The sequence below is a fragment of the Phyllostomus discolor genome, chromosome 2 (genome assembly GCF_004126475.2).
Source record: "Phyllostomus discolor isolate MPI-MPIP mPhyDis1 chromosome 2, mPhyDis1.pri.v3, whole genome shotgun sequence".
Taxonomy (NCBI): Eukaryota; Metazoa; Chordata; class Mammalia; order Chiroptera; family Phyllostomidae; genus Phyllostomus; species Phyllostomus discolor.
In genome coordinates this window covers 187,686,034-187,709,839 of record NC_040904.2, presented here as the reverse complement: position 1 = coordinate 187,709,839, position 23,806 = coordinate 187,686,034, and the positions used below count along the sequence as shown (strand labels likewise).

The following is a 23,806-nucleotide window of genomic DNA, read 5'->3' as shown; positions in this document are numbered from 1 at the left end:
TAACTGGGGGTCACCTGATGTCAGGGATGTCCCTTACAAGGGGAAATTTGCCTCTGGATGTACTGCCCCTTGCTGCATGCTTTCCCTACCTATGAAGTGTCTACTGTTTTTTTTTAAGACTTTTATTTATTTACTTTTTGAGAGAGGGGAAGGGAGGGATAAAGAAAAGGAGGTATGAGAGAGAAACATCAATTGGTTGCTTCTCGCTTGTGCCCCAATCAGGGCAGAGTCCACAACGCAGACATGTACACTGACCAGAATCCAACCTGCAGCGACCTTTTGCTTTGCAGGAAGACTCCCAGCCCATTGAGCCACACTGGGCAAGGCGAGGTGTCTACCGTGAGGGTGCCTTTCCCCTTGTTTAAAAGCTGTCTGGGAGGAGAACAGAAAATTCACTTCCCACCACTGTGTGCGAGATTGATGGTGTAGCAGGGGTGTCCAACCTTTTGGTGTCTCTGGGCCACACTGGAAGAAGAGTTGTCTTGGACCACACATTAAATACATTGTGACACACAATCACAAAAACATCTCATAATATTTTAAGTAAATTTACAATTTTGTGTTGGGCTGGATTCACAGCTACCCTGGGCTGCATGGGGCCTGAGGGCTGTAGGTTGGGCACCCCTGATAAAACGCTACTTTTTCCCGGAGAAGGTGGCTTTAATAAGTACCAAGGCATGACACTTTCATTGTACAATATGAAATATTTAACCACAGGGAATGTTGGGTGGCAGGGATCCCTCTTGCTGCGCCTGAAATCTTGCCATTTGGATTTCTCTTCACTCTGTCTTGTACAGTGGACCTTGAATCTGTAGCTGTGAAATCCCTCCATGCAGACAGTAGCCTTCCCTGAAAATGGGACAAGAGCCAGCTCCTTTAGCGAGCTGACTCGATCATGTCACTTCCTCGACTGCTTCAGGGCCACCTGGCTCTGTGGAGCGGCCGGTGGGAAGCCTGTGTTCCTGTTCAGCTCCACGAGGGGGACTGCTTCTGGCGCCCCGTGGCCGGAGATGTTACTGTACACCTGACTCAGACCAGCTCTGGAGTTGGCGCACCTCGTGACTTCTTTCTCAAAGTAGGGCGGTGGCGTTTTGACATTTTTGATGGTTTGTCACAGAGCATCTGAAAGCACAGGGAAAACCAGTCACCTTGTCAAAACCTGTGCCACAAAAGAACTTCTTCCTGAGGAGAAATTGCGGAAGGTCAGGTGCTGTGGGAAGCAGCCTTTTGAGTCAGCTCCCAGCAGGTGGTGATTTCCACTCACATTCAATTTGAACAGATTATTCCCGGACGGTGTTGGCAGTCATTGTGCTCCATCATGCAGAGGGGGTTGGTTTGTTTGTTTTGGGAGACAACATCTACTCAGGCCATGCCTGCTTGCAGTCAGGGCGTTTTAGCACATGTTAGACGTCTGCTGTTAAAGGGGTACACCTACATTCCAGGCTCCTTCTGCACATGCTTAAGAATATACTTAACCAAAGATAAAGGCAATAGTGGAATAGCATGAGGCTGTGGTGAATAGGGATCTGGGAAGCATTTGATATTTTCTGCAAATCAAAGGGTAGTGAGAAGGTGACATAGGACATGTATAGTACCACCTTGGACAGGTTGCTCAGTTGGTTGAAGTATTGTCCTTTACACTAAAAGGTTGGGAGTTTGATTCCCAGTCTGGGCACATACTTAGGTTGCAGATTTGATCCCTGGTTGGAGCATGTATGGGAGGCAGTGGATTGATGTTTCTCCCTCTTTCTCTCCCTTCCTCTGTCTAAAATCAATCAACATATTCTCAGGTGAGGGTTTAAAAAAAGAATAGTACTTATAGTAGCTATACATTAATGTTTATTTTTACTTTTCTCTCAAAACTTAGTTTATTTCAGTTTCAAAGGAGGATCTCTTGTTCAAGATTGAAAATTTGGTTGTGCAATTCTAGACAACCTAGATTTAAATTTTCTGCAAAAGATATGTATGTTGGTTGCCTGTTTAATTAAATATAGCTTCTGTTTTGAAAGGAAATTGGACTTTGAATTCAGACTCTGTGGGGTTTAAATCCTGATTTTTCTAATTATGAATTTTTGAGTTTTCACACATAAAAATGGGGTGAATAAAAGCTAAGTCATAGAGTAATTGTGAAGATTAAATGAGATTTTACAAGTAGAGCAACTGGTGTGGTGCCTGAAAGGAAGTGACTTGTAATAACAATCACTTGCCCTTCCCTTTCACAAGACACAACAGGAATGTTGGAAAATTCTGACCCTAAAACTAAAGACGAATTGATTGTGAACAGGGGTATTTGCTGAGTGGAAAATAACATGGAATCATGAGAAGCCCAGCGAACCTGGGGCAGTGGGAGCTGCTGCGTTTGGGCAGATGCAGTGGGCTTTGAAACTAGATGTGTACTCAGTACCTGTCTGATGCGTGGGTCACCGGCCAGCAGTGATCATGGAATGCTGTGGATGGCTCGTCGAAAAACACGCAAGAAAAAAAAAACATGCACAGAGACAAACTAGTTTCTGTGGGGAAGTAGGGACGAAATGGCCACCCCCCCCTAGTGGGGAGCACCCCGATTTACCATCCATACCTGCTTTTATTGGGCTCATTTTGCATAATAATTCAGGTAAATTACAGTACTCATTAGGGGGAAGTAAGGAACTATAGAAAACAAGGAACTCTGCCAGTCTATTTTGAGTCGGGGTCAAAGAGCTGTAAGACTTTGAGGAACAAGCTAACTTCCTCCTTGGACCCCTCTCATTCAACTGAGAGCATTCTAAACAAAGAAGGTTTCACAGTAATTTACATGTTCTTTCTTAGGCCTGATCACCCGGGGAGTCCACCCTTTTCAGCATAGAGCTGCACCACCCTGTCATTGTTTCAGGCTTAGGTGGAGCAAGGGAACTAAGGCAACCAAGAGATAAGGAGATATTCTCCCAGACAGGAGAACTCAGGCTATGTCAAAGCCGAGGAGTGAGGATCCATCACCCCCTTTTGCTGCAGCCCCCCAAGTCCTTCTTTTGGGGGGCTTCCCAAAGTGATCGTGCCTGTCTTAGGTCGTTCCCCCGTGGGGAATCTTACCCGTCTTTGGCTAACCGACCAAGCTTTTTGGGGTTCAGTTATGAATAAAGCAGCAGAAGCAGCATTACTGCCGGGGAGATAAGCTTTTGTTTCCTTGCTGGCTTACGGTTCCAAGGGCGTTCCCTTAGCCTTAGCCTAGGCGGGGGTTTCAGCTTCTGATGCCAGTCAGGGTGGTTCCCAACACCTGTCTAGTGATTTGCTCTCCTGCATGTGAGAATATATTAAAGGTATTTATCATCGTAGTTTTCCTTCCCAGATGGGAATTTATCCATCCCAGGTTCTTTTATTTTTCTAACTTATTTTTGTAATTATCATCTTTGAAAATTGATAATTAATTGATAATTGATCATTCCTTTTCATTTTTTTAACTTTCTCCTGAAATTCCTATTTTACTTGGATATTGGACTTCTGTAGTCAGTGTTCATTCAGTGAGTCTTATTGGTACCATCCTGTGACTATTTTAAGTAAGTAATCACAGACATATGCTCATACACTATTATTTGAGATCTAGCAATGTTTTTTGGGGGATAGTAGGCATTGGTTTCAAAATTTAAATATACAAATTTTAATTGCAAAATAGTAGTGAGTCTCAGTTGGTCATTTACAAAATATTTGCCCAAAAGGTTAAGTGTCAGGAATAAATGTGAACTCACAAACTTTAGGAAATTAGTTAACACCCTCATAAACTACGTCATTCATAATTTACTGTACCTTACCTTAGAGGTAAAGCATAAAAGTCAATGTTCCTGGGAGAAGTTATATATTACCTTAAATTCACGGGTACAGTACGAATGACTGACGATGGGTTTTTCCTGAAGTGAGATTTAAGTGGGGTACTGTGTGGTGAGAGCAGGACCTTGAGTACGGGCAGTGCTCATGGGAACCAGGTTTCTGGAAAAGTAAGTACAGATTTTCTATAACCATGAAGTTCCCATTAACATCTTTTATTTTTTTCCTTTTTTCAGGAGTTTAACATATTTAAATTCAAATATGCCCTGGCTTGTCTGACTCTACTGGAGAGTCCTTCTGTGACCAAAAGGTTGCTGGTTTGATTCCCGGTCAGGACGCATACCTCGGTTGTGGGTTTGATCCTCCACCCCTGGTCTGGGCATGCATGGGACGTGACCCATTGATGCTTCTCTCCTGTGTCGATGTGTCTCTCTCTCTCTCTTCCTTACTCTCTCTCTAAAAGTAATGGAAAAAAAAAGGTCCTTGGGTGAGGAAACCTCAGAGAAACACTGAGATGTTAGTCATTCTGTAAGTCCATATGTGAAGTCCAGAATGTAAGCCCCGATGGCCTGTCAGGAAGGAGAAGCTGCATCTTTTAGGAGCATGATGGTGTACTTTCTAATGAAATTTTGAAATAGAGAGGAAGTGAAATAGCTGGATGGAACTTAGAAAATTATTGGGAAATAATCAGTGACCCTTAATGTTGGATGTGTGCTTGGAAGCAAATCTCTTGGGAGAATTATGAGAGCAATAAAATAATCCATAAATATTAAGTAGTTTATAAATACTGAGGTGAGATTGGTTCTTAGTGTCAATCTTGGGTTCAAACTCTCACTCCTACCTAATCTTGGGAGAAGGTCCCTTTAAGAAGACAAAAAAAGCCCTGGCTGGTGTGGCTCAGTGGATTGAGTGTCAGCCTGTGAACTGAAAGGTTGCCAGTTTGATCCTCAGTCAGGGCACGTGCCTGGGTTGCGGGCCTGTTGGGGGCATGCGAGAGGCAACTGATTGAGGTATCTCTTGCACATCCATGTTTCTCTCCCTCTCTTTCTCCCTCCCTTCCCCTCTCTCTAAAAATTAAAAAAAAATGTAAAGAGTGCTCCCCAACTTCTTTTATTGTACACCGTAAGGCCTGCTGGTATTCATCCTAATTAATTATAAAATGCTGCCCTCCTCTCATTTAACATATAATTGTAATTTTTATTGAATATACGGTATATACTCTTTAAGAAGGCATGTCTAGGACAGTTAATACAGCCAACTCCTGCCCCACTCCTCTGGTCCATGGTTCCTACTCCCCAGAGGCAGTCTTTGCTTCTAGTGTTTAACTCCCTGTTTCAAAATAACACGCTTCTATTGTTATTTTTAATTTTTCAGTTTTAAATTTTAATTCATTGACTTTCTGCTATGGAACATAATGGTTTAGCTTTTTGCACTTTATCTCCCCGCTTCCTCTCCTAGCGCCCCTTTTCCATCCTCCCATTATATACAATTTTAGTTAGATAAACTTTCAGTGTTTCTATTATGACTGTGTAACTATTAATTTATAAGCCATATGGTATACTATGATTGCATTTTATATTTTGAATAAATTTTTATTTTCTCTGGAATTGTTTAGTTTTCAATGTAATTACTTCTAACTCAATCCTACACCAGCTGTCAGAGATGAAACTGCTTTTTTGCTACAAAAGGATAGTATAATTTATTAGTTTTGTATTTTTCCTGGAAAATACATTGCCCCTAGTGTCCTCACCTCTCCTGTTCGAATCCTGCCTCCCTGTAGGCCTGCTGCACCTCTGGTGCTCTGGGCTCTCCCTTGACCTTCATCCAAGGTGAAGGTCACACTGCTCTGTGGATCCTCTGCTTCCTGGAACCCATGTTTTCCTCCTCCATGTTGTCTTTTTGATCTGATGGAGTACAACCATCAGCAACTTCCTGAAAATAAAGGCTTTGGATGTCAAAAGATGCTTTTATTCTTCAGTCATATGTAATTGCAGGATTGGCTGAGTACAGAGTCCTGATTTGAGATTCTGTTTCCTCAGGAACTTGAAGGCGTTCATTCTTCCATCGTGTTTGGCACCGTCCAGTGTTGGTCTCGACAGACCTGATGCTCCTCGTGTCATCGTTCTTGAATGCAGCTTCCTTTCCTTTTCTTCCTGGAACTTTGAAAATGCTCTCATTACCTTTGGAGCTTTGAAATTTCACAGTGGTGTGCTTTGGTGTAGGGACACTTTTTAAATTGCCCTGTCCACGTGATGGGTTCTTTTAATTATGAACCGTAGCTTCCTTTAGTTCTGGGAAATTTTCTTGAATTATTTCTCTGATTAATTTTTCCTTTTCATGTTCTTAACTTTCTCCTGAAATTCCTATTCCTTGGATGTTGGACTATTTTTTAGACAGATGTTTTGATTTTATCCCCCCCCCACCCTTCTGTCTCCTGTTTTATTTTTTTGCGGGGGGAGGTGGTGTAGGATGTGGGGTAGGAAGATTTCCCTCAACTTCGTCTTTCGAGGCTTCTCTTGGACTTTTCATGAACACAGGTCAGCTGGGATTCCAGCCTGGGCTCTCTGGGCTTTCCCGGGGTCCACGTTGTCCCAGCTGGGGTGCTACAAAAGCTGTCCCTGCTGCATACAGAACTATAACCAAATGCAGGTCTGGCTGCCTGCTGCTTCAAAAGCCAGTACATGAGGGGCAGGTGCTGATGTAAAGGCAACTGGCTACCTGGAAGTTGAGGGACTTGTGTCACGAGGCCCATCTCCACATCTCAGTAGAGAGAGAGGTTTTTATAAGGAGGGAGAGGGGAACAGAAATACCTTTTACCAAAGAAGTTGTATGCCTGGGGCAGGGCTGTTCACCATGACTAGTGGTGTATAGTTAGTAGTGTACAATCAGATCGCCCGGTGATGTTACTTGCCATAGAACCCCCCCTTTTTTTCTGTCCGTAATGGATTTCTGCTCGTGGTTTATGAATCAGGACATTACTTACAGTTATTCTCAAGTTTTCTTTGCTTCCTACAATATTTTGTTGCCCCTTAGTGCCCTCCACCTCCACTCCTGTCCAGTTGTTTTTATTCTGATTTCTCTGTCTGTAAACCTCGGCCATGGGGACCCTTCGAATTGAGAAGCCACTGCCCCACGCGGCCCCCGTGAATGTCCTTGTCAGCCCGGCGTGAGGCTGAAGTGGGCCGCCTCTTGGTTTGGACGTGTTAACTACTGTGCTGTTGAAGTTCTACAATAAGCTCACTTGGAAGTGTAGTAAATTAGAAACTGAATGGGTGGGAAACTCTTGGATATTTTAACTGCCTCTTTCTTTGACTTCTTGATTCAAGCCTAGAGTACATTTCTCAGATGGCTTTGATATGTGGATTGCTGAGGAAGACTCTGTAGTCCCAACCTGGCAGGTTGAGAGTTCTTTGAAATAGTTAATGAAATGTGTCATACTGGGAACCTGGTAGAAATACTTCGTTTCTGAAAACCCTTTTTATAATGTTTCCCCTTAAGAGTTTAGGAAAAATGCCAACAGAGTAAAAAGTATTGCTTTTTCCCATAGGTTTAAACATATTTAAACAATAGCATAAAAGAGCGCGAGTGGAAAGCTGCTGCTCATTCCCCAGAGAGGTCAGCCATTGGTTGACACTGGTTTTATTACGGCAAATGGCATTTTCAGTGCTAACAGAATTCTGTGGAAGAGAGCTTAGAAAAGCAATTGATGGGCATCAAGTTAAAGATACTTTGAAAAGCCAAAAATACGTTAGCTTTCTAAATAAATTGAGCTGAATTTTTCTTATGTTTTTATGTTTAAGCTGTGTTTTTCAACAGGCATCTATCGCTATGTTCTTTCAATATAGAATTTCACCGTAGTTTTTTAATTGAGGTGTGTTTCAGTCTGTCTGGCCTGCTGTAACAAATACCATAGACCATGTACCTTATAAACAACAGAAATTTATTTTTCATAGTTCTGAGGGCAGTGAAGTCCAAGATCAAGGTGTAGGTGTGTTTAATGTCTGGTGAGGGCCCACTTCCCCCTTTAGGACTTTTTGCTGGACCCTCACGTGGCAAATGAGAGAGGGATCTCTTTGGGTTCTTATGAGCGCTAATCCCATTCATAAGGGTTCTACTCTTATGACCTAATCACCTCCTCACAGCTCCTCCCCCAAATACTATCTTCTTGGGGATTAGGTTTCTACATACGGATTTTGGAGGGGGTTGTGGGGCACAAGCATGCAGACCATAGCAAGGTATAATATATCTATATTATTATATATGTATAATATATATCCACACACAATAGAGTATACTAATTTTAAATGTATAGTCTAGTTTTTAGTGTAATTTGATTTAGGCATTTGCATTAGTGGAGTATTAAGTATGTACATTTTAAATTTTGAGAAGAAAATAAAATTGCTTGTAATTTGCTATGTTATACTTGTGAATCAGTTTGCTATTAAAAGCTTTTCATGTTGGTTTTTGTGTTTTTTATTGCTATGAAATAAACTGCTTCAAAACTTAGCGATCTAAAACAACAGTAAACATTTATCATCTCACATGGTTTATGTAGGTCAGAAATTTGGAAACGGCTTGGCTGGGTGGTCTGGCTGGGGATCGCTCGTGAGGTTGTAGTCAGGTTATCAGCCCAGCCTACAGCCATCTCATGGTGTGCCTTCCAGACTGACTCCTTCATGTGATTGGCGGTTGAGTGCCCGTAACTGGTGGGAGCCCTCAGCTTGTCACCACATGGACATCCCCAGGGCTGCTTGAGTGTCCTGATGACATGGCACCTGGCTTCTGTCTGAGAAAGTGAGCCAAGAGAGGAAGGCAGAAGCCACAGTGTCCTTTATTGGCAAATGTTGGAAGTCACACAGTATCTTCTGTGGTATTTCTGTGGTAGTCACAGGAAGTCACAGGAAGTCACACAGTATCTACTGTGGTATTTCCACAGTATCTTCTTGGTCACAGAGGTCAGTGCCTATTGTGGAAGGAGCATAAATCCTGGATGAGAGTCACTGTAGGCCTTTTTGGAGTCTGACTGTTATAGTTTCCCTTATTCATGATGTTATTTATTTTAGCTTGCTTTTGTTTTATAGTTTCTTTTTATTACTAAAAATTTCAAACGTTCAGGAAAGTATAAGGACTAATATAATGACCACTGGTATATACCAATCACCTAGACTTAACAGTTGTTAATAATTTACTGTTTGCTTTGGCAATGTTCTCCTGAAATATTCTAAATTAAAATTATAATCAGCATGACATTTCACTCATAAATATTTGTTTGCATTTTTAAGGAGTAAAAATATTTTCTTATAATATACCATTGTCACATGCAAGCCAGGATCAACATGAGAAGTAGGCATCACATTCAGTTGTTGTGTTTGTTTCCCTTAATTTGAAACAGAATCCATTTTTTTAAGGAGTTTGGTGATATTGGCTTATCTGATCTATAGATTGCCCCAGTTGGTGGATTTATCAGATTATTTCCTTAGGATGTCATTTAACTTCTCTATCTTCTCTATTTCCTTTAATTTGGATGTGGTATCTTGTATTAGTCTGGTTTCTCTAGAGAAACATAATCAGTAGCAACTAGATAGATATGGATGAAGATACAGATATAAAGAGATTTAGCGTAAGAAAGTGGCTCACGTGATTATGGAGGCAAACCAGAGACCCAGGAGAGCTGAAGGTATAAGTTCCAGGCTGAGTCTGAGTAAGTTCCAGTCTGGGAGGAGCAGAAGAGTCAATGGTGTAAGTTCCTGTCTGAAGTTAGGACAAGACCAGTGTCCTCACTGGGTCGGGGAGAGAGAGAGAAAGAGAGAGGGAGAAGGAATGAGAATGAATTCTTTCTTACTCAACCTTTTGTTCTATTGGGGCCTTCAAGGGATTGGATGAGGCCCACCTACACTGCAGAGGACAGTCTGCTTTCATCAGTCTACAGACGCAAGTGTTGATCTGATCTGGAAGCACCTCCACTTGACAGGGCCAGAGACAACGTTTAAATGAATACTCCGGCAACCTAGTTGACACATGAAAGTAACCATCCCATATACTTGATTAGATTCAGATTAAACCGTTCTGGTAGGGGTACATCATTGGTGATGTGGTGTATTTCATATTACATCGTGTCGTGAGGCACACAGTCAGTGTCTGTTCTGCTGTTACTGATGTGGATCATTTGTTTAAGGGGATTATAGTTCCAGTTTACCCCATTTTGACCTGCAAGTAATGTGTGAGACAGTAGTTCTAATACCGTGTGAATCTCCAGTTTCCCCATGAGCTTATCACTCAGTCTTTTCCACCCACTGACAGCGCTGGCCTGCATCAACTGTGTCATTAAGGGTGGCAGTGCAATGTAGTTGCTCCAGTTTGATTATCTGTGTTTTTAAATCAGCCACTTGTTTTCTCCCTGCCCTTTGATGCCAACCCTTCCTCCCCAGTCTCTGGCGTTTTTGAGTCCTCCTTCCTTGTCCTCAGATAACGCCTCCCTCTTAAGTTTTCTTCTCAAATAGTAGCTGTGTGATGAATCTTCGTTTCATTCTGATATAAAACTGTTATTTTCTAGTTGTTTGTGAAATTCTGCTTCTGGAGCCAAAAAATGAATAGCTACTGTTTTATTTCTTATACACATCAGGAAATTTGGATGTAAAATGAGCACTATTTAGAGCACTCATTTTATCCAAAGGGAAAGCCAGGCTTCAGAGTTTTGTGTTAAGTATCTTCTGAGGCTGTGTTGAGTTGTCATCTTTAGTCATCTTCAGGCACAGGCTAATTTTTGAAGTACCTACGATGCTTTTTAGCAAATTTGGGTCTTCTTGGAGCCAGTGATATCTCTGTGGAGCTATGCTGGCATGTGATAAATGTTGAAAAGCATTTTGTGCAAATTACAGATCATCAACTTTCCTGAGAAATGGAAATTCAGAATTTAATTTTTCATTAAACATACCTTTTTCTGAGTTCACTGCTGCTGATAGTTTCTTTTCAAAGTAAGAAAAGCCTAACCTCAAATAAATAATTTCAGACTTATTGAATATAAAAATGACCAAAGCATTGCTTCCAGTCTGCTGACTTCAAGGAACCTAAGAGACTCCTCATACATATTCCGTGTTCGCCTAGCTTACAGGTTCATACACTTCTCATGACCCTGCTGACTGGTGGCAGGTGTGTGTGTGTGTGTGTGTGTGTGTGTGTGTCTTGCAGTTTTGGGCTCAGGCTGGAGCACAGCTGGCTGCTATTTCAAATGGCTGCAGAGAAACAACAGCATTGCATACTTCTACCATGACCCAGGACCGGGAGAACTTAGCTGCTGCTAGTCACAAATACCCCAGATACCCTCAGTTAATAGTGAATGCCCTGCACACTGGAAGTGATAGTTCTACTATGTTTGGGAGGGTGGAGAACAAATTTTGGTTTCTTAGAGAGTGAACCACATGTTCAGGTGAGACCTCTGTTCACTGCACTTTTAAACATGCTATATACCAGAGACCATGGTAGGTAGGAGACAGAGGCTACCAAATCCACACTGGCTTATTTGTTTAAAATGAATATTCAATACAAATGCCAAACCAGATGGGACAGGGGATGTCAACTGGGCATGTCCTGGTTGCCCTGGGTGATATGGTCCCCCTAGTGAGGACGAAAAGCCCAGCAGATGGACTGTATTGGGAAGAGTCGTTAGCTTTCCCTCCAACAGTCAAAATGTGGAAGGGTTCAGAGAGACCAGTCCTGACAGTTGTTCTGATCTGTGGACTCTTCCACTTTTCTGTGGATATTTATGGGTAGAGAGCAGAGGAAATTTTTTGAATTTTGTGCTTTATGAGCCTTGGAGCTGCTTCTGTAATATCAACTTTTCTTGGACTCTTCACTCCCTGAAAGAGAGTAATAGCGCCAAAAAAATGAGTGGCTCTTATGAATCTGAAGGCACATTTTAAAGGCAGAGTGGACATGCTCCAGCCAGTTGTGGACTGATGTGATTTTGACCAGTCTCTGCAGGCCGCTGGAGTGTGGGGTTCAAGCTACCACCTGCTCCTGCATGGGCCTTTCAGTTGGCTTCCCCCAGCAGCCAGAGACATTCTTTTAAAATGTAAACCTACCCAGAGGGCGTTAGGATTGAGGGTGGGAGATGGGGGTGGTTAGGGCAGGGAAAGTGGTGGTGGGAAAATGGAGACAACTGCATTCGAACATTAATATTTAAAAAAATTAAATGTAAAAAAAAGGAAAAAGAAAATAAAGCATCATGCTAGAAAAATCATTTAAAAAATATAAGTCAAATCCTTTATCCCCCAGCTCAGAGTTCTCTAAACACTTCCCACTGCACACCTCAAGTCCTTTTCAGGCTGAAAGATTCCTACTTAAGGAGCTTTTTAACTGTACTGGCCATGCCTCACAATAGGCTTTGTATTTGATATTGCCACACAGTACATACCTACATGCATGCAATTAAAAAAGAACTTCCATAAATGGCCCCTACCTGTATTACATACTGCATACCCTCATATTTTTCCTTCCCTCCCTTCCTTCCTTCCTTCCTTCCTTCCCTCCCTCCCTCCCTCCTTCCTTCCTGTATTACATACTGCATACACTGATATTTTTCCTCCCTCCCTCCCTCCCTCCCTCCCTTCCTTCCTCCCTTCCTTCCTTCTTTCCTTCCTTCCTGGTTGCAGCTGCCAGATTTGATTTTATGACTTGTCTCTGGGTCCTGATTCTCAGTTTGGAGTACATTTCACTACATGGTCTGGCCCTTGCCTTTCTCCCTTTTTCTCTGCCACTTCCTGCTCGACTGCCTACTGGCCTCCACTTACACATGGTCTCTGCTTTGCCTGGGATGTGACATGTTCACTCTTGCCTTAGGCCCTTTGCATTTGCTCTTCTCTTTGCCTGGAATACTGTTTCCCTGGGCAGTGGCCTCATTGCTCGCTTCCTGTTTCAGCTGGGTTCTGCTCAAATGTTTTCTTATCAGAGACTTTCCCCAATGCTACCCATCCTTGCATTCTCCATTTCTTTCTTTTTTTGAAATCCTCACCTGAGGACATGTGTATTGATATGGATAGAGGAAGATGGAGAGAGAGACAGAGACATAAAGACATCAAGACATCAGTTGCCTCCCATAAGCCCATAATCACCCTGACCAGAAATCGAACCTGTGACCTAGGTATGTTTGATCCTGACCAAGGATCAAACCCACCAGGTGTATGGGATGACGCTCCAAGCACTGAAACACCTGGCCAGGGCATCCATTTCTTACCCTAAGTAACTTTTCAATGTAGCCCATATATATTATATAATATATTCAATATATATTTATATGTTTGCCTGTTTCTTCTCAATAGAAAAAGCTCTGTGAGAGTAAGGATTTTGGTTTTTCATTCACTGCTGGATCTGCAGAGCCTACAGCAGTGTCTGGCACCATTGCGGGTACCCCCTCAGTATTAATTGAATGAATGAATAAATGGAGGTCATAGTCAAACCTCGGTGAGCCCTTTAGGGCGTCCATGCCCATCCGTTGGACATTAGCCAACTCCTCGAACAGTCTGAGAGTGTTGTAACCCATGTTATAACCCATGTAGCCGCGGATACAAGACATACTAGAGATGACAGCCAGATGGAAGAAGGGTGGAGGCAGGGAATAGACACGACTAGTGCCAAGGGTCAAGTTAGCCAGTCAAGTTGGCTTTAATTTGGTGCCGGCAATTTAAGTTGAAGTACTCAGGAGGTGTAATAAACTCATTACTCACCTGAACTCAGATTGCTATCCTGCAGAATGATCTGGTTGGTGATGTATGTGGGATGGGAATTAGAGGTTAGGGGCAGAGTGGCTCTGGGGAGATGACACAGTAGCACGGCTCTGTGTGCTGTGGCAGTGTATGTTGCCAGGCTGCTGGTGTCCTGGTTCAGGAGCATCTCTCTAGACTCTACGGACTGGGCTTACACAGTAGAATGTTAGAAGGGTTGGCTTGTGTTTGTACAGTGGGGTCTAGATGCCCTGTGGTGGGCTCACCCTGGGTTTATTGGGCACCAGGCCTTGGGAAGAACACTAGTTGTAGATCCCATCTTCTGGTAAGAATCAGGCTCCCAGCGCAGTCTCTGTCTTGTATCTTATTGGCTTAATAACTAGATGAGGCTGAGTCTGCTCATTTATATAAATCGAGTATCTTCTGGGCCTGGCTGGATCAGGCGTATACTAATATCCAGGGTTTTTGTTTTTGTTTTTGTTTTTGTTTTTCTAGCCAAGCTAACCTTTTCCATGGCTAAGGTTGAAAGACTAGATGTGATCAAGTTGCTATTTCACTTGTTTCAGTGCCTGAAGTAAAAAATAAATTTACTGTGATGCAGCCGACTTACTGAGCAGCTATTTTTGTGCTAGACACTCATACATATGGGAGGGTGTGCGTAATTCCTGGGAAGATGCGAATTAGAATTGAGAACAAACAATACAGAAATAATAAGCAGTTAGGAAGAGGTTCATAGCAATAGAGTCTGGGATTAAAACTGTACAAAGTAGATACCAGAAAATGACTGGAGCCAACACTAGGGAGCGGATTTGGGTGGTACAGTTGCATATAAAAACCCAGAAAGAATGAACAGAGAAAATATGGGGAATTTCATCTTTCTTACTCTTCCAAAGTTTTGGGGATAAAGTCTCTAATAAAGCATCACAATTTTCTTCTCCATTAGGAACAAAGGTAAAATCAAAATACAAAGTAAACCTTCTTTCACAGTTATTTGGTGTTCCATGTTTTATACTGTGAAGAAGTACAAAAATATCCACAGAAATGCACCTGGGAGTGATGGAAAGGCTACAAAACAGATTTTTGGAGAACGTGATCTCTGTCTCCACTGAGACTTGAACAGGAAAAATAATAATCATAAATAATTGTGAGAAGAGCGTTTGAGAACAAATATATAACAGACAGCCTAAGAGCCACCAAATGATATACTAAGAGAAACAGTGGGATTTTCTTCGGTGGAGAGTATTAAGAAAAGAGTCTTATCGCCTTCTAATTATGGTTTCATATCTGTTCTCCCCAAAGACACGTGTACTTGAAACCCCTTCTGGCCCCGTAAGAGCAGATTCTATGGTCCTGATGAGATTGTGTGCGTTAGAATCACTTCTCCTGGAAAGGAGACGCTAAAGGGTACTCGAATAAAATATTAAAATTATGAAGGGCATAACAAAGGCCAATCAGTCCTTTCTTTTCCCCAGACCCCATAATATGAGAACAAGGGTTATTTGATGAAATTAAAGAGTAGCAAATTAAGCGCTAATAAAATGAGATAGTCACTTATAATTCATTACCATGGGAGGTCACAGAGGCAAATTTTGTGGCTAGATTAAATATGGGGCTGGATAATTTTATGACCACTAATGATATTTTTAGCAGTGGAGGCTGGTATTGGGAGAGAAGGAATCGTATTATATTCTCCAGTAGATGGTTTGCAGGGACCTCTGGCAAAGTGGTACCTGAGAAGCGTGAGAGTAGGCCTCACGGGTTCTCACCCTTGGTGGGGAATTGCAGTAAACATCAGTTGTTAAGGTGACTGTGTTCAGGAATGTCTTCAGTCCCAACTCCCCTTGTGGACATCCAAAAGTCCTTTCTAACCAGAAGCAATTGGGGCACAGAGTCTCCTTATGCAAGATGAGGAAGTTGAGGAGATCTATTATACAGTAAGGTGACTCGAGTGAACTAGACTGTATTTTGGACTGGCAACGTACTATAAGGTAGGTCTTACATGTTCTGAGCACACACACAAACAAGGCAGATGTGGGAGGTGATGGATATATTAATGACCTTGATTGTGGTGATTGATTTTCAGTGTATTTCCAGTGTATATCAAAACATCAACTTGCACACTTTAAGTATATACAATTTTTATTTGTCAATTATACCTTAATGAAGCTGGGGGGGAAAGAATAAAGTGCATTTTTTTTTAAAGAAGCAACTGGGAAAGACTTCCAGAATTAGATCATTTCCTGACCTTGGGGACTATTTAGCTCATTTATTGAATGCCATCTGTGTACTAAGCACTTTTCTTGGATTTTTACATATGTGTTGGCAGAGGAAACATTCAGAGCAATCAGTGCCACCCAGAACAAAGGTGACTGTACTGAAGGCAGACTGTAAACAAGCTGGGAGAGCAGGGAGGCGAGAATAGCCCAGCCTCTGGGGTCAGAGAAGGTCCACAGCAAAGGTGACACTTGAACTGAGTCTCTTTTTATTGAGGTATAATTGACATATAACGCCATGTTAGTTTTATGTATACAACGTTGTACAACATAATGAGTGGATAAATGTATTGTGAGATAATTACCACAATAAATTTTGGGAACATTCATCACCATGCAGTTATAATTTTTTTTTCTTGTGATGGGAACCTTTAAATGACTTTTAAATATATACTACAGCATTATTAACTATAGTCACCATGCTGTACATTACATCCCCCTGACTTATTTATTTTGTAACTAGAAGTTTGTACCTTTTGTCTCTCCCTTTATCCATTTCACCCAACTTCTGCCTCTGGCAGCCACCAACCTGTTCTATGTATTTATGCATTCAGGGTTTTTTAAGTTTTTATTTTTTTAGTTTCCACATATAAGTGAGATCATATAATATTTGTCTTTCTTTTTTAAAAAACTTAATTTTTTTTAGAGAGAGAGGAAGGGAGGGAGAAAGAAAGGGAGAGAAACATCAATGTGTGGTTGCCTCTCCTGTGCGCCCCCACCAGGGACCCAGCCTGCAACCCAGGCATGTGCCCTGACTGGGAATCAAACCAGCGATCCTTTGGTTCGAAGGCTGGCATGCAATCCACTGAGCCACACCAGTGAGGGCTGTTTTTCATTGAATGAATTATTTCACTTAGCATAATGCCTTTAAGGTCCATCCATATTGTTACAAATGTCAAGATTTCCTTTTCCATAGCTGAATAACATCCCATTTCATATATACATATACATGGCACATTTTCCTTATCTGTTCTTCAGTGGGCAGTTAGGTGGTTTCCATGTCTTGGCTACTGTAAATAATGCTGCAGGGAACACAAGGGTGCTAGTGGCTTTTGGATTTAGTGATTTCTGTTTCCTTCGGATAGAAATCCAAGTGGCATTGTTGGATCGTTTGGTAGTTCTATTTTTCTTTCTTCCTTTTTTTTTTTTTTTTTTTTGAGTAACCTTCATACTGTTTTCCATAGTGGCTGTATCAATTTACATTCCCACCAACAATGCACAAGAGTTCTCTTTTTTCCACATCCTCGCCAACACTTCTCTTCTTTTTGATGATAACCATTCTGACAGGTGTGAGGTGATATCTCACTGTGGTTGTGATTTGCATTTCCCCGATGATTAGTGATGTTTAGCATCTTTTCATGTACCTGCTGTTCATCTCTATGTCTTCTTTGGGAAAAATATCTCTTCAGGTCCTTGACCTGGGTCTTACAGGTTGAGTGAGAGTTCAGTATTCAGGCAGGGTAAGGATAGGCATTCCAGACAGAAGGAGCCATTGGTGTGCACAGGTCCAGGGTCGGAACAGACAGCATGTGTCAGTGAGCTCCCAGTACTTTGTAAAGGCTGTGCCACATGCTCAGTTGGCAGAGAGGGAGAAGATGGGGCAGGCGAGGGAGGCGAGGCCAGATCATGAAGTTTGGGATTGCTCTACCCCTCTCTCCGGCAGCAGTGGTGGTAGTGGGCGGGGAATAGAGAAGAGCTGGGGAGGAGCTCCCAGGAAGACTATGTGAAATAAGGGCAGCCCCTCAAAGCCTGCCCCACTGTCACATGCTTCCATGTTTCGAGCGCTGTCAGCTGGTGGTGAGAGCATTGTGTTCCACCCAAGGGCCTGCTTCACTCATTTTCACTATCTGCCTGAAACAGTCTTGACTGTGAACCTGATCACCATTACTAGTAATTAAAAAAAAAGAGCCCCCCTGCCTTTGGTTAGAGAGAGGTTCTTATAGGTCTCTGATAAATTGGGTTGAGTCCAGTGTGTCTCTCTGGTCTCATTCCCGTGGGGTTTACCAAGAACCAAAACAATCTTCGGGTGGGGGCAAAAAGAGGCAGATTTCATTTGCCTGACCTTAGACTCCCGATTCTCTGTGAGGTTGGCTCAGCAGACAAGCAGGAAAACATACAATGTTTTTGAGGAGCAGATGGATTGAAATGTTGAAAATCTGTTAAATGATTTCAGCTAACAAAATAATTAGGAAAAAAAGCACCCAGACTATGTTCTTTCTTCAGTGATATTTAAACAAGAATATCATTACTGATCACTCAAATGCTAACTTGGAATTTTTATACCATTAAAATTGATAAGAAGAATCAAATGGAAATGAGAGAGAAAGAATGTCTTTTGTAGAAACGGGTTTTCTTTGTGGTTTTATCTTTGTGGTGGATGCAAATACTTTATATTTGTGTTGTTACATAGTACAGTATGCAATCAGCAGTTTTCCCCATCATCAAGTAAATAATTGTTGGATTGTGACACATTTCCTAATGAGTAACCTTTTCCACCGTAGTCTTTTAAGTCTCCTCTAAGACATGGTTTAAAACCATGAGGTTGCTAAAGGGATACAGAGGTGAGGTTAGATACAGAAGGTAAATGGGTCCATGCTCCATTTACTGTGAGGCGTCTATGTTACAGAGTGTGGGTGGATGCAGTGGAAATACCCATGCAGTAGACACTGTTTGGTTTAGACACTCAAAGATGAATAAGGTCACAACTCACAATATAGGATGTGCGAGAGACAACTTTACTGCAACTCCTTGATGAACTAAATGCAAGTTCCGTAGTAGAGGTATATCCAACTGGGGGCTCTGTCTGGGGGGCTGACGGTGTTTTCACAAGGAAAACCACTTAGGCTGGGTCTTAAAGTAGAAATTACAGTCGACCAGAGAGAAAGGAGGATAGATAGAGGTAGGAGAAAACATTCAAAACCAAAGCAACAGAGACAGGGATCTCCTGGAATTACAAGCACCTTGTTTGTTTGCAATTTTCTGACTTCTGTTATATCAATGTTGTAATTTCTAATACATTCTGAAAAATTTTCCTTTTAGGAAGGAATGGGCTGTTGCATATCAGCAGAGAGTAGATATTAATCTTGTCAGTAAGCGAGTAGTGATCAGGGATACCTATAAGCCCCAACACTAATTCACTTAAGTATGTATTAATCACTTGCTCTCCTGGACTGGGCACTCACACATAAGTCTTTGTTGTCAGAAGTGAGGCACGTGGCCTGGGTAACACAGCATCCCGCCTCCCCCCCATTGTTAGATGTGTCTGTGTAATGAATCAGTACCCGTTCTTCTCACTCCGAATGTACTGAACTTTACATGAAGTATGCCTTTTCATGCCTGGGCTTCTTTCAGTAAGGCTCTTTATTTGCAGTTGTGTGAAAAAGAAACAGGCGTTACGAGAACTTGCATGCCAAATGATAAATATAGCCTTTCAAGGACCATGTAAAAGATAGGTGAATATATTTAATAAAATTTTTAAGCTTTATAAGGTATTCTTCATTCCCCTTTAGACCTCAGCTGGATCTCCAAAGTACAAGTGAATCAACCGGCAGTTCTGAGGCGGGCAGAGCAAATCCAGGCGCGCAGAACCGTGAAAAAAGAGTGGCAAGTAAGGGTTTTTCTCGAACACGCTGTTCCTGTGGTTTACAATGCCTGGGCTCTTCCCTCAAGGCCACAGTATTGAATTTCACTCAAGATGCATCTAAACTTAAAAGATTGCAGCTGTCCATGACTTATTTTAATAATTCATGTAAGATGATGATGGGTGGGAGAAAGATAACACATTTATCCCAACAAGTTAAAAATGTTATCACTCTTGAGTGGCAAAGCCGCAAATGATTTTGAGGCATCTTTATTCATGAGTGCATTAAATGGCATATTTTCTCAACACATTTATTCAGTTTCTTAGACATACCTCCTTCGGATGCCTTCTATTTTAATTTTCCAACCATAACGTCTAAACCTGATGTGCCCACTGTTGAGGCCCTTAGGTGACCTCCTTTGACCATCGTGTTTTCCTGACTATTAATTTTCATAAATCATTTTTCAAAATTCAGAAAATGATGTTTTGTGGAGTCCTTGCGGCAAGCACATTCTCCCATGGATACCAACCAAAGACGTGCTGTGCATCACAGGGCTGAAAGGAACTGAGAGTTCCTTTTACAAGGGAGGCAAAATGTTGTGATCAAATCCTTTCAGGTGACATCTCACGTTTTGTCATCCTTGGAAATACTCTGATTGAAAAGTGAAAAGGAAATTCATCAGAATGAGCTGTGAAATATGAGTATTATTTTAAAAATGGAATTGGATTACATGGAAACAAACCAAGTTTAAGTTTGGGAGCCTTTTTATAATGCCTCACCTGAGATCCCAGGGCTGGAGGTAGAATGTAAGACAGAAATGCTCTGGTTCCTACCTTGTCCCACCTTGGGGTAGCCAGGAAGGGCTCCCTTGAATGAGATAGAGAAGTCAGGTGTGGGAAAACTTGATTTATTAGGGATGTAAATTTGGACTATGGGAGAGAAAAAAATTAAGGCTCCTCTTCCCCCCTCCTATTTTATTCTACATCATGTTCATGGTGTTGGTTACTGTTGAGCAGTTTGTATCGTAACAGAATGATCAGCCTTGCAGTAGCAGAGATGTCAGATTTTAACATGCATGTCTGTGTATAGTGATTCTCTGCTAAGTGGGTTGCAGATTCATTTTAACCTTATTTTTATTTGTTTTCAAACCAGGCTGCTTGGCTTCTGAAAGCTGTTACCTTTATAGATCTTACTACACTTTCAGGCGATGACACCTATTCCAATGTTAAAAGGCTCTGTTATAAAGCCAAGTACCCAATCCGGGAAGATCTCTTAAAAGCTTTAAATATGCACGATAAAGGTATGTTATTGTGAATAATCTGTGGTGTTTACCTTTTTACAATACTGATGACTCAATTTAAGAGGACTTAAGATTCAGCTGCGAAAATGATACCAGCAATAAAATCCACAATAGAATTATGTACATAGACAAATAATTGAGATTTGTCTCTGAAAACAGTAGGGAAAGAATCTGAATCTTATGTTTAGGTCATTTCTTACCATCATAGATTAAAGTTTCTGGCAGAGAGTTTCTTGGTTTTTCTTTCTGCTTCTTCAGTTTTAGAAATTTTCCATCTAGTGAATCTAAAATACTGATTCTGATCCCCTAGCCACATGTGGAAAAGCCAGTCTCATTACTTAATAATCACATCTCATACATAAAGTATTTTCTGTGAGTAAATGGAATACTTTTGAGAATAAAATGCAAATGGGAAATATTGCATGCTTGTACATGAGGTTAAATCTTTTGAAAAAGTTACATTCACTCTTATAGTATACATGAAAGAACTTACAGCAACTTTCTAGAGTTGCTATAAGTATAGAACCTTAATATTTTAGAAAGGGAGGAGACCTTCGAGAGTTGATCACCTTATTTCTAAATGAGGAAGCCGAGACCTGGAAGGTGAGATGCTATTTCCAAGGAGCCATGCCCTGTTACTTGCTGGGCTGGTCTTAGGAGCCAGGGTTTCCCATGAAGGGACCTGTCTGTAGTGAGTGCAACTGGAGGTGTTGCATTTGGCCAGTAATTCATAGATACGTTGTAGACCTCAAAAACTCTATAGCTTTTGAAAAATATTTATGATGTTTCTTTTGAGTTGACAGTAAAAACAGCACCTATTAATAGCACTGAACGGTAATGACTTTGGGGGAGCAGGGCTAAAAAATGTAATAACTCCATAGGAGTCTTATGTTATTTTTTTTTAGTGGCTATTTGGTCTTTTAATTTTAATTTTTTTAAAAGCTTACACCTTATATTGGGTGTGCCAGATTTATATTGTATGATTTCTTACAAAAGAGGGTACCTAGGATTAGTTAAATGTTATTTTGCTGTACTATCCTGTAAAGCTCACTTACGTTTTTTTAATTCACTGTCTGACTGCTGTACAAATCTGGATTTTGTTAATTACATGAAGTAAGATATTTTGATTAAGGCAAGACCACCAAGTTTATTATTTAAGAATTTTAAAAAAGTGATGTTATGTTAACTTCAAAGAACAGTGCATCTTAATTGTTCTATTATGACGATTAATGATGAGAAATCAGTCCATGTTGTCGGGAACTGAACTGGAATGGAGTGTGGAAAATAAAATCCCTTTCAGTTTTTTGTGACATTGTAGGGGAATTACTGTTTTCCCTACTTTGATTTCTGCCAGTGTTATGTTATAAATAATAATTAAAAGCACATTGTGCCACTTGAACTTCTCGTACAGAAGGCTGCTGTGCTTGCTTTCTTCACAGGCATCACCACGGCGGCCGTCTGTGTCTACCCGGCGCGTGTGAGTGATGCGGTGAAAGCGCTGAAAGCTTCAGGCTGTGACATCCCTGTGGCATCAGGTAAGACTGGCGTGGCCTTTGTTGTTGTCTTTCAGCATGTTTCCAGCTCTTCTGCTCAGATGCCTTGGGGCATTATAGTTTTATACCATTATTTTAATTAGTTTTATGTATTTGATTGGTTGTGATTATTTATTTTTTTAGTATTTATTAATTACCTCCTAAGTAGCAATTAACGTTTATTGATTAAGTAATTACTAATTCCCTTAAAGGGAATTATATTAATTCCCAAGAATATAGAACTGTTTCCCTGTTCTTAAGAAAACAGTTGTTTTGGAAGAATAGTTAAGTTAAAAAAATCATAATGCCAGATATGTAATATTTTATATATATGTAAAAATATGATAATAAGGACATGTGGAAGGTACAGTTGTAACTCTGAGCAGGGACTGATTTATTCTGCAGAGGTTGGTGACATGGAGAGTAAGGGAAGGCTTCATCAAGACCGTAAAATAACTGCTCTGGGTCTTAAGGGGTAAGGAGGAGTTTACAGTATTGATAAGGAATGGCTTTTTACATGGAGGAATGAGCATGGGTGCAGGTGCAGAAGCGTGTTCAGGGAACTGCAGGTGGTTGACAATTGTTGGATCCTAAGGTGGGACAGAGCAGGGACTGCGGTGTGGGGGGACTCCACCTGCACCTTCAGGGGCTCCACCGGCATACCCCCCCCCCCCCACCATGGGTGAGAATAAGTCTACCAAGACATGATCTGCTTGGGAAGGAAAGGTGGCCCATCTGTCAAAGGAGAAGGGCCAGGAGCCTGTTGCTCAATGGGGTTTTATTGGGTTTAATTTGCATAGGAATACAGGGTGTGTAGGTATAGCTAATCAATCATTGTCAAGCAGTAATGATCAAACAATAGATAACATTGAGAGAACTCTGAGGGCTTATTTTGAGTTAGGGTCAGATTGCCAAAGGGCCATAAAACTTTGGGCAAACAAACTCATTCTGTGCTTGGACCCTTATCATTTAAACTGAGGGTATTATCAAAGTAGGTTTCATAGGATTTTATGAATTCTTTCTTAGGCCTGATCACCGCCTTTTCCAGCACAGGGCCACACCCACTTCTGGCATTGTTTCAGGCTTAAGTCAGGTAGGGGAAGTATGGCAGCCAAGAGATTAGGACACTTACAGACAGAATGAGGACTCAAGCTATGTCAAAGCCAAGGGGTGAGAGTCCATCATCTCCTTTTTCTACAGTGCCCCAAGTCCTTCCCGAGGGCCCCTTTGCAACCATGCCTGTCTTAGGTCATCTCTCCTTTGAGGAATCTTACCCATCATTGGATAACTGGTCATTCTCTTGGGGCCAAGCAGGGTGAAGTAAAGGGGGGCAGAGGCAGCACCCCTACAAGGAAGATAAGCTTTGTCTTCTTAATGGCCTATGGTCCCAAAGTCTTTTTACTCAGCCTTAGCCACGGGGGATTACAGCTTCTGAAACCAGGCAGGGCACTTCCCAACACTGTGGGAGTTGAAGCTGGAGATCTATCGGGAGACCGTGCCACAGTGTGGCATTTGGGGAAGGTACTAAAACGCTTTAAGCAGAGGTGGGCCGTGATCAACTTTATGATATACTGAGTTTAGGGCATGGTAGTGGACAAATTTG

The 23,806-nt window shown here is 41.6% G+C and overlaps 1 protein-coding gene across 2 annotated transcripts in view; it reads left to right on the top strand.

Moving 5' to 3' along the window:
* Positions 1–23,806, top strand: part of DERA (deoxyribose-phosphate aldolase) — a 101,770-nt gene that overhangs the window by 10,250 nt on the left and 67,714 nt on the right. For both annotated transcript variants that reach the window (XM_036019299.1, XM_028532891.2), the window contains exons 2-4: positions 19,300–19,397; positions 20,524–20,671; positions 22,111–22,206. In XM_036019299.1, the coding sequence (XP_035875192.1) occupies positions 19,300–19,397; positions 20,524–20,671; positions 22,111–22,206 (342 nt within the window). The remainder of the gene's footprint in view (positions 1–19,299; positions 19,398–20,523; positions 20,672–22,110; positions 22,207–23,806) is intronic.